General features: G+C 38.9%; 1 protein-coding gene across 9 annotated transcripts in view; it reads right to left on the reverse strand.

The window, feature by feature from the left end:
- MPP7 (MAGUK p55 scaffold protein 7) overlaps positions 1–14,333 on the reverse strand; it is a 304,899-nt gene that overhangs the window by 97,615 nt on the left and 192,951 nt on the right. For all 9 annotated transcript variants that reach the window (XM_075922585.1, XM_075922584.1, XM_075922583.1 and 6 more), the window contains one exon: positions 1,629–1,760. In XM_075922585.1, coding sequence (XP_075778700.1) covers positions 1,629–1,760 — 132 coding nt within the window. The remainder of the gene's footprint in view (positions 1–1,628; positions 1,761–14,333) is intronic.

A 14,333-nucleotide genomic window follows, 5' to 3' on the forward strand; every position in this document is an offset into this window, starting at 1 on the left:
AGCGTCAGAAGGCAGGGGGGTCACTCAAACCACAGTGGCCTTGTGCAGCCCCCACACCCTCTTTAGTTGGTTAACTGATTGAGCATTATGTTTAATTGGCTACCAGTTAAACAGGATTTTATATACCTTTTATAGAGGTGTGAAAAACTTTTTTGGGGTGAGAGGCCACTGACCCACAGAAAAATTATTCAGGGGCCACAAAAAAGTGAGAAGCAAAATAAAAAATAAACCCTGACAGAGAAGCAGAAAGTAGGGATAGTAGATTTTGTGGGCCTCCCTATGCTCTCTGCTGGGACCAAAAATGAGAGGTTCAGTGTGTGGGGTTGCCGGGGCACAGGTTGGGTGTGGGGTTTGGGCAGGAGGTAGGAAACAGGAATGGAGTGGGAGTGAGGGGTCTAGAGTTTCCAGATGGTTTAACCAAAAATACCGAACCACTCCCCCCCCCCCCCCCCCCGGCAAAAACCCTGAGACTTATTAAGCAATAAATAAATAAATCAATAGTAAAACAGCATTAAAACAGCATGGCCCCTTTCAGAGTGCCTGCGGAGTCAGAATAGGGATAGGAACAGGGGAGAAGTTGAGCACTAAGACCCAGAGAAGGCATTGCTTCCCCTTGGCCATTAGGCTTTTTGCCAGCAGCCATTTTGTTCAAGCCAAAAAGCAGCTTCTCTGCAGAACCAGATAAACAGGGGAGCTGGGAGTGTCGAGGGTCGGGGGGGGCTGGGCCCAGTTGCCGAGTGTGTCCTAGGGTTGCCAGGTGTCCTGTATTTTCACCTCCTGGTCGGGAAAATAAATCAGAAAATACAGGTGTCCAGTATTTTCTGAATTTTTTTTTACTGGACAGGAGGCGAAAATACCGAACTGTCTGAGTCAATACCAGACATCTGGCAACCCTAACGGGGTCTGGGCGGAGGGGGGAGGAGGAAGGCACAGGGCTGGCGCACCAGCTTCCCGATGTTGGGGGGAGAGGAGGGTTGAGTTTCAGGGGCTAGATTCAGGCAAGCTGTGGGCCAGATTTGGCCCCAGAGCCATAGGTTCCCTCCCCCCCTCTTTTTGTACATTACATAATACCACTCCCTATCTACAGCAAATCTGTACCACAATTTAATATTCCTGTTTACTTGGTTTAGTTTTATTTCTCCAGATATTCATAAGAAGCTATCAACTTTATGGTGTTCATAATCCAAACTATAACAGATAACTTAAAAATTTTCACAGACTCAAATTCAAGGTGTGTGAAAATGTGTTTTATGTTCCCTTTTCAATATACAAACAGGTTACAATCTCAATATTAATAATAACAGGAACAGATTATGACAAAGATAGAGTTTTCACTGGGGATTCCTTATCTTTGCTCTTTAGAGCAAGCTCATACCCAGGTTCAAGACTAAAAATGAATATATGATTAATTTCTCTATACACGTGGTGTTAAATGAACTGTGAAGTATGAGTATCAACATGAAGCTCAACCATTTGAATTACTTTAACAATGTGAAGGTGGAATTCACAGGTCCATTATTCAACATTCTGAAACAACTTGAAATTACTATTCATATTTCCAGCTAATATTAACCATCTTAATCATTTTCATAACCCTTAAAGAAGCAACAAAAGGAAAGAGAACTTACCAGTGGTTCCCTGTTTTTGACAAGTCTGATTATTTTTACTGAGTCTTCCTCCTCATCAATATCATCTGGGATGGGAGGCAATACTGGATCATAGCTCTTCTGAGCAACAGTATCATGTACAGAGAGCAAAGCCTGAAAATGTCAATTGTCAACATTAATATTAGTCTGACAATATTAGACTAATGCAAAATGCAAAAGTGAGCCATATATAATCTGAGTGCTGCAGTGCCATACAAATTTATGTAGAATGTCTGCTACTTGTTTATGCCATTTTATCTGTTTGTTAAACAGTAATAAAACAACCCAATAAAGTAACTATTGTTAAGATCCACTACATAGATAGCTACAAATTGTGTGTGAAGAAAGGCTGCTTTGAGAATAAATTAGGATGCCAAACACTTTGTACCTTAATTCAAAATTACAAAATTTGTAGTCTAGAGAAAAAAAAATCTTGAAGGTAAAGTATTGTTTCTCCTGATATAAGTTCAGATGCATAATTCCATTACTGTGATATGGAAGCTCTTAAAACACAATAGGGAATGCCATGAGTCAAACAAGATAACTAACTGCTGCCCCTTTTTCTTGAGGCTTGGAAAAAAAAAAACTAGACCCAGTCATCTTATGGTATGCAACTCCAGCTATGTAAATAACGTAGCTGGAGTCAACATACTTTAAGCCAACCTTGGCAACATCTTCATAGTCGGAGGTCGATGGAGCAAATCCTTCCGTTGGCTTCCCTTGCTCCTTGCAACTGTCAGGAGTACCAGAGCCGACCAGGGGCACCCTCAGCAATAAATTTAGCAGGTTCTAACTAGATCCACTAAATTGAACGCTGATGCAGCAGGTGGAGATGAGCCTCAGTGTCAAATGGTGTGTTGCTAAACTGTTGCAGAACTATCCAATAGGGAGTCAGATGTTAGCAGCTTTGCTCCTGGTTCATCCGTTCCTTTCATTTCAGTTCCAACAGCATAAATCACTCTCTCACAAAATTGCACACTGAAATTGAAAAAAACCCCATACTTCTTAAGGGTTTGGGTTTATTCATCTATCAGTATATGTCACTTATGAGCTAGCTTCCCTTCTTGTGAGAGAGTCTCAAATGCTTCTTCAGCTCATGCTCACTATTTGAATAACAGATTCTTACAAAAAACAATATATTATTCTCTTTCCTTACAAAAATGACCCAAAGGCTTCAACAGTTTAACCCATTATAAATTTCTATGCCGAATTTTCAAAGGGTCTTGGTAAGTCAACAGGAGATGAGTGTACTTAAGGACACTTTGAAAACACCAGTCAAAATCTACATAAAAATTGCTACCTTTTTTTAGAAACAGCAATATTAAGAATTACATTAAATGAAAGTCTGTCCAAAAATTCTCCAGGATTCTTTTAACAGCTTTCAAATTGGCAAATAAGTTGGATAAATGAAACTACTTCAATTTTCCAGTTAATCCTACACATTATAGCTGAAACAAAAGCTATAACTATGACTGCCTAAGGGTTTAAAAAATATTGGTCTTTATTTTCAGTTGCTTATAACTCCCTGAATGTTTCAAATTTTGGCCCAACATTTTTGGGCCCAAAGATTTTTTGACAATGTTTTAGCCAAAAATTGTTTTTTTTTTAAATGAGTAGACTGAAAAGAAGAGACATCCCCAATAATTTTTTTAAAAATCCTATGGTTTTTAAAATTAAACCATACTACTGCTGAAATGATTAGGATTATAAAGCTGAATTTTTGCACTAAGTCCTAACTGAGGAGAATGACACTTTATAAGCACAAAAATGGTCATACCAGGTCAGACTACTGGTATATTGAGCCCAGTAAGTACCTTGTGTTCTGACAGTCATTAATGTCAGAAGCGTCAGAGAAAATTAACAAAACAGGGCAATTATCAAGTGATTCATCCCATCATCCAGTCCCAGCATCTGGAAGTCAGAAGCTTAGAGACATCTATATCACAATATCTATCCATAGATATATACATATAACTATCCTGCCTAATAGCCATTTATAGATTTATCCTCCAAGAACGTATCTAATTATTTTTTGAGCCCAGTTTTATGTTTGGCCCTTACAACAGCCCTGGTAAAAAATTTCACAGATTGACTGTGTGTTGTGTGACATCACTTTTAAACCTGAAGCATACGGATTTCACTGGGTGATCCGTGCTTTGTGTGTTAGATGAAAGGGTTCCTTATTCAACCATTCTTGATTTTATGGCTCTCTATCATACCACCTTTACTCATCTCTTTTCTAAGCTCAGAAGTCCCAGTCTTTTTACTCCCTCCTCACATGGAAGCTGTTCCATATTCTTAATCACGATAATAATTAAGGTTTCTTGCACACAAAAAAACTGTTTTGTGCAAGAGGTCTTGCGCGTCCACACTGCCATGTGCTTTGGTGCAAGAGATGTACTTTTCTGCAAGAGCGTCCATGGCAGTGTGGATGCTCTCTTGCACAAGAAACCCCTGTTGTCCATTCACACTGCCTTCTTGCGCAAGAGGGCTTATTCTTCATGGGGAGAGGAATAACTCTTGTGCAAGAAGTCCTCTTTTCTGATGCTTTACTGTAAATTTGCTTGCATAAGAACACACATGCAGTGTAGACGCTCCGCAAGTTTTTGCGCAAGAACACTGTTCTTGCACAAAAAGCCTACAGGGTAGGTATAGCATTACTGTCTTATTAGCTATCTCTTTCCTAATGCTTGTTAACATAGATAACTTTTTTTACTACTACTGTGTATTATGGATCGTTATCTGAAAATATCTGCTTATTGACTCTTAATATTGCATTCAGCCCGTAAGTGACAATTTGAAGACAAAGTAAAGGGAACGTAAATTTAGGAAAGGGTTAATCAGGAATTCCATAACTCTTGTCAAATGGTAAAAGATAACTCCTTAATTTGTCTGATACCAGTTCTCTGGTAATTTAATGGGACATGGGTAATGTTAGAAAAGTATGTGATTACTTCTTTCTTGTTTAAAATCTACATAAACTTCACACTATATGTTGTCACTGATTACATGGATACCTTATTTTTTCAAACAATTCATAGATACATAGTTCCATATCAAGGTTGAAGAGAACCACTTTAATCATCTAGTCTGACTTCCTGTATAACACTGACAACAAACTTACCCCAAAATAATTCCTTTTGAACTAGAGCATATTGAATTTTAAAAAATCCAGTCTTGATTCAAAAATTGCCAGTGATGGAGAATCCCTTGCTAAACTCTTTCAAGGTTTAATTAATCTTATTGGAAATGAGGCATACATTTTTAACATTCTGACCCTAACTTCAATTTCTAGCCACTGGACCTTCTTATACCTTTTTCTGCTAGACTGAAGAGCTCATTAAATTTGTTCCCCATCTAGCTATTTATAGACTGTGCTCAAGTCAGCCAATACTCTTCTCTCTGTAATGTAAACAGATCTAGCTCCTTGAATCTATCACTAAAAGGCATGTATTCTAGCCCTTTAATTATTCTCTTGGCTCTTCACTGAACTCTCCACCTATTTATCAGCATCCTTCTTAAATTGTGAATACCAGAACTAGACACAGTATTCTAGCACAGATTGCACCAGTAAGAAATACAGAGGTAAACTCACTTCTCTGTTCCTACATGAAATTCCCATTTATGCATCCAAAAGAATTAGCTCTTTTGGCCACAACCTCACACTGGAGCTTGTCTTCAACTGATTCACATGCCCTAGATCTTTTTCAAAGTTACCTGCTTACCACAATAGCAACCCCCCATCCAGTAAGTATAACCTACATTCTTTTTTCCTAGATGAATAGAGAAGGACAAATCTCTGGCCAGCGGAGGTCAGGACAATAAGGAGTTTCTTAAGTGATTTTAGCTTGTTCAGTAGCTTATTGGACCATTAATATTAATTTTCAGTAAGTCTTGAAATTTCAGGAAAGTGCCAGAAAACTGGAAGAAAGCTAATTTTGTGCCAATATTTTAAAAGGGTAAATGTGATGACCCAGGTAATTGTAGACCTGTCAGTCTGACAGTAGTCCCAGGCAAGATAAACATACTTTCACATTCTTCCTCTTGACTGTTAGATAAATAATACCAGGCTTTCGACAGAAAACATGTTAGCACAGTAGACGTAACTGTATTTTAAAGAACTCCAGTAAGATTGCCTTGTCCTTTTTTTTTTTATATTATAGGTTTCTGTTTGGTCTGAGTAAAAAGCATAACAACAAAAAGCATAACAAAAAGCATGGACAACAGTTACTGATGACCAGAAGAGCAGTTTAAAAAGTTATTTTGTCTTAAGTTAGTCGTCAACCTGCAAATCCACTAATTTTTCAGAGAAGAGAGGAAAAGCAGATAACTGTAAATTTACCTAGGTGCATCTACACAGCACCCTAAACTCGAAATAAGATACTCAATTTGTACTAAACAAATTGTGTATCTTATTTTGACTGAATTTTAAAATAGCGTATTTTGATTGAATTTTGAAATATCATATTTCAAAATTTGACATGTCTACACAGCACCACATTTTGAAACAATGCACTACTTCAAGACATCCCTTAATCCTTGTGGAACGAGGGTTACAGGGATGCCGAAATAGGTCTTGAAATAGTATAGAGCACTTTCCAAAGATGCAGGGTAGCTATTTCAGGATACTTCCAGTATCCCAAAATAGCCCCGCTGTGTAAATTTACCCCTAGATTTACACTATCAACTGCAAAGCAATGTCTTAAAAATAGGGGTCCAGAGTACAAAAACATTTCTGCAACAACTCCTCTGTTGTTCGTATTTTTATTTAATTTTAAAACATACCCAAGACAAGAAAGTTTTATAAAAACAGATGTAGTTAACATGACATAAACATTTGGGATTTCTTTTAAAGCATACTAATGTAAGTGCCAAGAGATCAGATATCAATGAAAGGAAGCTAATGTGAACAAAATCCTTAGGAAAGATCTGCCTCATACAAGCTGACCACACTGAACTTTACTTTTTACAACACTTGAGAAAAACAAACTGAAAGATTAATCAAAATAGTATACTCTAATGTTCTTATCCACCACAGGAACCTGCTAGAAAATCTGAGAATGTTTTACAAAACTCTTCAGAGTAATGCACACAATCCAAATTCAAGAGCATGTACACTTAGGCACCTCTGGCAAAAAGATCTTATAGCTAAGTTTTATGCCTACGATTCACTAATGTAAACATAGTCCATATTTAGAATTCAGAAGAAGGTATGATTCAAATTTCTACACTATCTAAATATAAATATTGATGTTCAGCTAAATTCTTAGACATGATCGAGCTAGAAATGAATACTTCAAAAATTCTCTAGAAACTAGTGCAGTACTTTTTCATATTAAAGCTGTGAATGATCATTTTACAATTCAGAACTTATAACTGGCATTTGGAATAAGAGACTAAAAACTCATTGCTGCCTTATGAATGTAGTGCCTTTTAAGATTTTTTTTTTTTAGCTTTTTATCCCTTATTCAAAAATATTCTTCATTTTAAGATTCAATTTTAATTTTACATTGAGGAAATGCTTAACAGCATAGTTCACTACACTGGAACATTCTGGAAAAAATAAAATACTATGAGATTAAAAAAGAACAAATAAAAGCTTTGAGAAACATACAAAAATAGCCATCTAATTTGCAATGTTACAATAATTAAAACTAGAGAGCTGTGCCCCCTGGTTGCTACTCTCGCCACCCCCACCCCTCCATCTATCCGCTGCAGGTGGATCGTGGTCTCTCTCCTATCCATGCTGCAGCAGGAGTTGGGCTACTTCCTGCAGCCAGATGGGTGCTGGACCGTGGGACCTGCCCCAGCATCGGGGCCAGGGACAGGACACTGTGGCCAGATGGTGGTTGGGCCCTAATTGGGAAGGGTGTCTGGCCAGGGCTGGGGGCATGGTGTCTGGCCAGAGGGGAGGGGTCAGGAGCAGAGTGGGGGCAGGGTATCTGGCTGGGGAGGAGGAGGCAGGAGTGGGTTGGGGGCAGGATGTCTGGCCAGCCAGGGAGAGGAGGGAGCCGGTTCCCTGGAGAGAACATGTGGATTGCTAGAGCCAAGCAGAAGCTTCACCTAAGCAGGAGGGGGGGGGGGCACAGCTGTTGTGAGGGAGGGAAGGGTCTCTTTCCTCCATGGAAGTCTTCATCCCCAGCCTGCAGCAGGTGACGGGGCTGGCCTCCTTTACAGGCGGTGAATGCAAGGGTACCTCAGATCACAGAGACTCTTTGCTCATGAGAAATTTCCCTTTCAGACCCTGCTGCCTGGCGCTGTGCTCTCTGCCTCACGCATGGGGGCTGCTCATTATCCTGTGTGTACAAGCATCCCCCCTGCTTCCTGCCACTGCTGAGCCCATCAAATAGCAGTGGGGGGAGAGAGAGCAGCACTCCAAGCAGCATGTGAGGACCAAAGCCAAGATTCTTAGTGCATGTGGCTGGCCTGGCCCGGGATCTCTCACGGGGGGGCCTAACTTAACTTCAGAGGCAAACTTTATAGCACCCTCCCCCGGGACAGCTGGAGTGTCCTGGCGGCTCACCTCCTCACAAGCGGCATGCAGTGCGGAGTCTCGAGACTTCACCTCCCTTGCTCCCTTCCCCACTGCAGGAAACTGAGCACCGTGGAAGGGGGTGGCCATGTTGCTCCCGCAACTCTCCCGAGCACAGGGGAGGGAAGGAGAGGAAGCTCGCAGCTCCCCCAAGCACAGGGAAGGGGGTCAGAGGCCACACAGATGAGGGGCAGTGGGGCATGGTGACATATGACATCACTCTGTTGTCCCACAGGAAAAGTTTTTTTTTTTATAGAGAGAGAGAGATTACACCTAATTAAGACCTAGATGACAATTTTGGATGTCTGTTAATCTTTCACTGGTGCCAAGATACCCAGGTGAGATTAGAGACACAAACCTAAAGAGACATGATCGAGCTAGAAACAAAGGTAGGATTGGATGGAAGAAAACAAATCAAGTTTGGATAGACTTGTAACTTATCTGCATAAAGTTAAAACTGAGTGATGAAGTCATCCAGAGAGTGGTTGTAAATAAAAAAATAAAAAGACCAAAGACTTGTAGAACTGGAAATGAGATGAACCTACCAAAAGAGCCATTGAAGGAGCAGTCAAAGAGAGAAGAGAATCAGGAAAGGATGGAATTACATAAACAAAGAAAGAACAAGACTTCAAGAAGTGTGTGATTTGAGTCCTAACCTAGAGAGAGATTGAGGAAAATGATGATCAAGTACTAGCACTGAGATCTGGTCAGGAAAGTTCATCAGAAAATTTGAGAACAACTTTGGTAAAGAGAAAGGAAGTCAAATTAACAGGATCCAGAATGGAGCTGGAGAAGAATTCAAATATGAGTATGTAACACAATTGAGTTAACAAGTGAAGTAAGAAGGGAGATGGAGGTATATGTAAAGAGAAAGATTTAGAAGTCAGAATGCAGAGGATGATGGTCAGCACAGAACAGATGACAACTACACAATATTTTTCCTTTCGCAAGAGTGTCACACTTCTTTTTTACTCCCTTCTGTGCCAGACTCCCTCTAATATCTCGTTGCACTTCTCTTTCCTGTGCTGGAAGGTTTATGGAGCCCTCTAATAGCTAGATGCAGCATTGGGAGTTAACACAGTACATACCCAGCAAGTATATTTTTAAAAAATTTGTCTGGAAATGGGTGACAGGAGAGGGATCACATGAGGATTATCTTCATGTTCCTTCCCTCTGGAGCATCTGACATTGCCCACTGTTGAAAGACAGGTTACTGAGCTAGATGGACCTTTGGTCTGATGCAGTATGGCTGTTCTTATGTTCTTAAAAATGAAAACTGATGTAAGCAACTGGGGTCCTACATGCAGTCCAATTAATGTATGTGTCTTAATTCAGCCATAGTAGGAAGCAACAAGGTCTGAAGAGAAGTCCAATCCCACGATCCTCCACATTTTTTTGTTAATGTAATTGCATCTGGATGAGATGTAAGACACACAAAAAAAGCAATTGCATAAAGCAGTGTCAAAGGGAGGATTCCAGGTTTCTGAGTGTGCAAGGACAAGGGAGTAGAAAAAAAAAGACAGTGGATGGCAACAATCTTTTTTAAAATATAGAAAGTATTCCATAGAGAGAAGACGGGATGGAAAGGCAGGGATGGATGTGTGGTCTGAAAGGAAAAGGTGATATGGGAGTGTGCAGGAAATCAGATGGGTGACGTTCATTCAAAGACCACTGAAAGTGAGGAGGAAGAGAAATCACTTGTGGATTTGACAGTATATGGGAGTGAAAAAAGATGGAGAGACAGAAGTGGAGCTGCTGACAGCAGCAGCAGGAGGAGAGTAAAAAGGGACAGGAAAAAAAGATATTGAACAGAAGAGGAAAAAATAGAAGAGGAAGAGAGACTGACATAGGAGAAATTATGAGAACCCCAAGAGGGAGTAATAACGGAATACCATTTAGTGCAAGCAACAAACAGGAAGAGGCAGGACCAGGCAAATCAGCTATCACTGACTAGATTCTACAACAATTAAGCATATTAGCTGAAGCAATCAATTAGGCTGAAGAGTCAAGACCAATACAGCAAAACAGCAGAAACAATGAAGTTAGACAAAAGATAAATCATTAAAAATATTTAAAATCCACACTGTGTTTTTTCATTCTTAATATCCATAGAGCAATAATATTCTTGGCATAGTAATATCTAATTTGGGTCAATAATAAATATATATTACTTTTTCCTGTTGAGCATGGTGAATTTTTATTCTTGAATATATGGAGTTCCTTTCACAAAAGAGTAATTTCCTTACCTGAAAATGTAGCTTCAGATACACCAATCTGAACTGATGGGTTTACCTGTAGCTGTTAAGACAGCACCAGCCAATTGCAAGCTAGACTTTTAACATCTTCAGACTCCCACTTCCTCTTGCTCATTGCTTGGTACCCCATGAGACACTTCCAAAGTCTCACTATTCTCACTGTCCATTGAAATGCATAGCTAGTCCATGTCATCTGGTAAAGGTGTTAATATTCTTCCAGATGGCAGCTCTGTTTTTTCCTCAACTGCAGCCTCTGCCTCTTCTGCTCACATATGGCTATTATGCTACAATAAGCCCCAATTTTAAACCAACAATGAAGAATTCCTAACCAGCATGCCTCTTAAAATTCATAACCTTATTCATTTAGCTAAAGTGTTCTTGACACAGTAACCCTCTCTCCCTTCTTAAGTATCTTCCCAGAGCACCAACAGATGAGCCATATGCTAGAAACTATGTTCTGGACAAATGAGCATCCTTCTAATATCCGAGCAATCCTTCATCTCCTATTTTGAAGAAATGATAGGTAGAATGAAGCAGTAGCTACCTCCACGCACACAAAAAGGTGTGTCTGTATCACTATATATTTTTTGTTCTCTGACCTAAATTTCTTGAAGCCTGACTCTAAAATTTTTTTAAAAAATCATTATGGAAAAATAAGAAGGAGAAGTTGGATACCCTTAAGATAGCATGTGTCTCAGAGAAGAAGGTGTCCTGTAGAGTCCATTCACCCTTCATATTGATTACATAAAACTATGAGGCTTGAGGATATAGACACACACACTATTGGAGGAGTTGACCTGAGTTCAGGCTTATTACCCCTCATCCCAAAATCATTAAGGATTCTCTTTCCCCAGAACACATACATGAAGTGTAGTTGGAGAGCAACCGCATAGGTTGTTTTCAATGTATCCCAGAGATGCCCACTTAACATTCAAGTCGTTGGGGTCATTTGTTTTGCCTGCTTTCCGCTTTTACACAATGAATGATTGAGGAGTTGTTATTGATATATTAAACATATAATTAAATGTAACTAAAATCAGAGGATTGGAGAGCAGTGAATATGTTCCCATCTTTAAAAAAAAATATTTGGCATGATCTTGAGATTCACAAACCAGTAAGCTGCATCAGGTAAAATCACTGGAATGGTAAGTAAAAATACATTATATCCTGCCAATATGAACATATTGTGATAGTGACAAAACCAGTTCATTTAAAGGAAAAATCCTGCTTCTCCCATTAAAATTCTTTGAGCATGTCAACAAAAGAGTGGATACAAGACAAATAGTTAACATGATTTATTTGGACTTTCAAAAAGTTAGTGATAAATCTATCACAAAAGCATTATAGAAAACTAAGTAGTCATACGCTATGTCTAGACTGCAAGCCTCTTTCAAAAAAGAGCATCTAGACTACAACCAGTACTTTCAAAAAAGCAAGCCGCTTTTTCGAAAGAGAGCACCCAGGCAGTTTGGATGCTCTCTTTTGAAAAAGTACAGTTTGCATTACATAGCACCTTTTTTCGAAAGAGCAATTTGAAAAAAGGTGTTATTCACCATAAAATGAGGTTTTCCACGGTCAAAAAAACTGCCACGTTCTTTCGATTTACTTTCGAAAGAACATGGCAGAAGTCTAGATGCAGGGGAAGTTTTTTCAAAAAAAGGCCACTTTTTTCAAAAAAATCTTGTAGTCTAAACACACCCTTAGGGTGAGAAAGACAGCAATGATATGGGGTTAGCAACTGGCAGAGAGAGAAATAAAGCAGGAATAAGTGGTCAAAGTTTTGGTCTGAATTGGTGTTAAATATATATTCCAATGATCTGGAAAAGGGAAAAATGGTGAGGAGAGATGGAGGCAACTACTGAAGAAAACAGAATCAAAAGGAGACCATCAAGTTTCACTGGCAGAAAGGACAATTTACTCAATATCTGCTTACTTAGATATCATATGTTTCTGTAAAATGACTAAGTTTTTCCATTTTCATGAGCTGAGTAGAATTTCTACTTTATCACAATGTGATTTTACCCTGCATGATGTTTCTCCTCTGAAATTGCCAGATATTTTCTTAATGTTGACAACCACCTACGTGCTATATGAGTACCATCATTAAATGCATGTAATTCAGCATTCAGTACTCAGATTAGTATTGGTTACTTTGTGTGGTACAACTTGTGCCATGTAACTGGAGATTTTCTTTGATTTCCTTTTCAAATTCTTTATTTTCCCCTGCCAACTTGCCTGGCTTCATTCTTGTTTATGATATAGTTGGCTGCTAGTGAACATTTGCACTTCTAAACCTCAAGACTGTTGCAGCTCAGGCTGCTTCAGTTAACTTATCACATGAAACAGGGCTGATAGAGTATAGTGCAACTAAGGTAACATGAGGATTTGAAGTATTTAAAGTATTTGAGTTGTATTCTTTCCTTTCCTTTATGTAATTACAGTACGTTCTGTCAGTTCCTACCATATTAATAATATGCCGTGTTTTAGTGCTGGCTGGTATACATGGAAATTAAGGCATGTTTTGTTGCTTTCATTTTTAAAGAAAATTTTAGCTACTAGACTTGTGTTTGATGTTCCTTTTTCAACAGTACTTATATATACACAGAAACAAAAACATATGAAATAAAAGTTAGGTAGTTTAATTCACATGACCCAACCATAATAATACACAAACAATAAGGACTCTTAAAAAAAGGATCTCCAGAATTATAAAGACAAAGCAATGAGTAGAATAAGAACTCAAGATTTCAAGCTGACAGTGTTCAAGTTTAGAACTCTTTTCTTCTCCAAGCCAGTGAGAACAAAGTGTGGGAGGAGATCAAATAGTGACCTACTGCATTTAACTTTAAGAAAAGATGTCCAATCGCCCTACTTTTCACAGATTTTTAGTTCAGAAGGGAATATGATGATCATTTAGTCTGACCTCCTGCATAAACATCAACCATAGTTTCACCTACATTTCTCCACTGAGCTCATATGTTACTTCTTTCCAAATGGGAGACAGATCAGATAATATAGTATGGGTACAGTATGCAATAAAAACCTAGATTAGATTAACAAAATTTAGGTGGATCAAAAGATCTTTTCATAGCTAAATATCTTTCTCCCATAGAACAATGGGGAAAGTTGTTTTAAAATATGTACACAAAACAAAATGAATACTGCACACAAATCTCAACATCCATACAAAAGGAGGAAGTTTCTGGGAGAGATGAGCTCTCTGTCTTTATCACTCTCCACACAAATCTTCACAGGTACTGTCTACTTCTGCTTCACCCTCACAGTTCATATCTGGGGCATCTACGCGTTCTCTCTTGAAAAAGAACGGTAGGGATGTGTCTATACAACTAAAAGCCCATAGCTGGTCCTTCCCAGCTCACATGGGCTTGGTCTGTGGGGCTGTCTTGTTACACTTTAGATTTCAGAGCTTTGACTGGGCTCTGGGATCCTGCAAGGTGGATAGGGGTGGAAAGACTTTAGACTGTAGCCCAAGTCCAGAACTCTAGAGTGCAGTGAAACAGCCCTTTTAGCCCAACTCCCTTAATCCAAGTCATCTTGTATGAGCCAGATTTTTAATTGCACCGTAGACATACCTTAAGTGAACATTACAGACTTCCATGTATACTGTGTCAACGACTTATATATGACCTGTTCAGAAAGATGCAAGTTTTCTTCTCTAAATGCCAACTCAGCCAATTGTAAACTCAGCCTACCATCTGAAGGTCAAGCAGGGCTCTTTTTGGTTTCTGCTTTACCACAATAGTGAGAATTTTACAAATAAAAATTAACTATTGATGCAAGAGGCAAAACAAACTGTTTCATTCATCTTTATATCTGTAACAGAAGTAAAAATACTAGAAATGTTCGATATTTATCAGTACAGTAAGAAGTATAACTTGG

This window comes from Pelodiscus sinensis, chromosome 2 (assembly GCF_049634645.1).
Source record: "Pelodiscus sinensis isolate JC-2024 chromosome 2, ASM4963464v1, whole genome shotgun sequence".
NCBI classification, from domain to species: Eukaryota; Metazoa; Chordata; order Testudines; family Trionychidae; genus Pelodiscus; species Pelodiscus sinensis.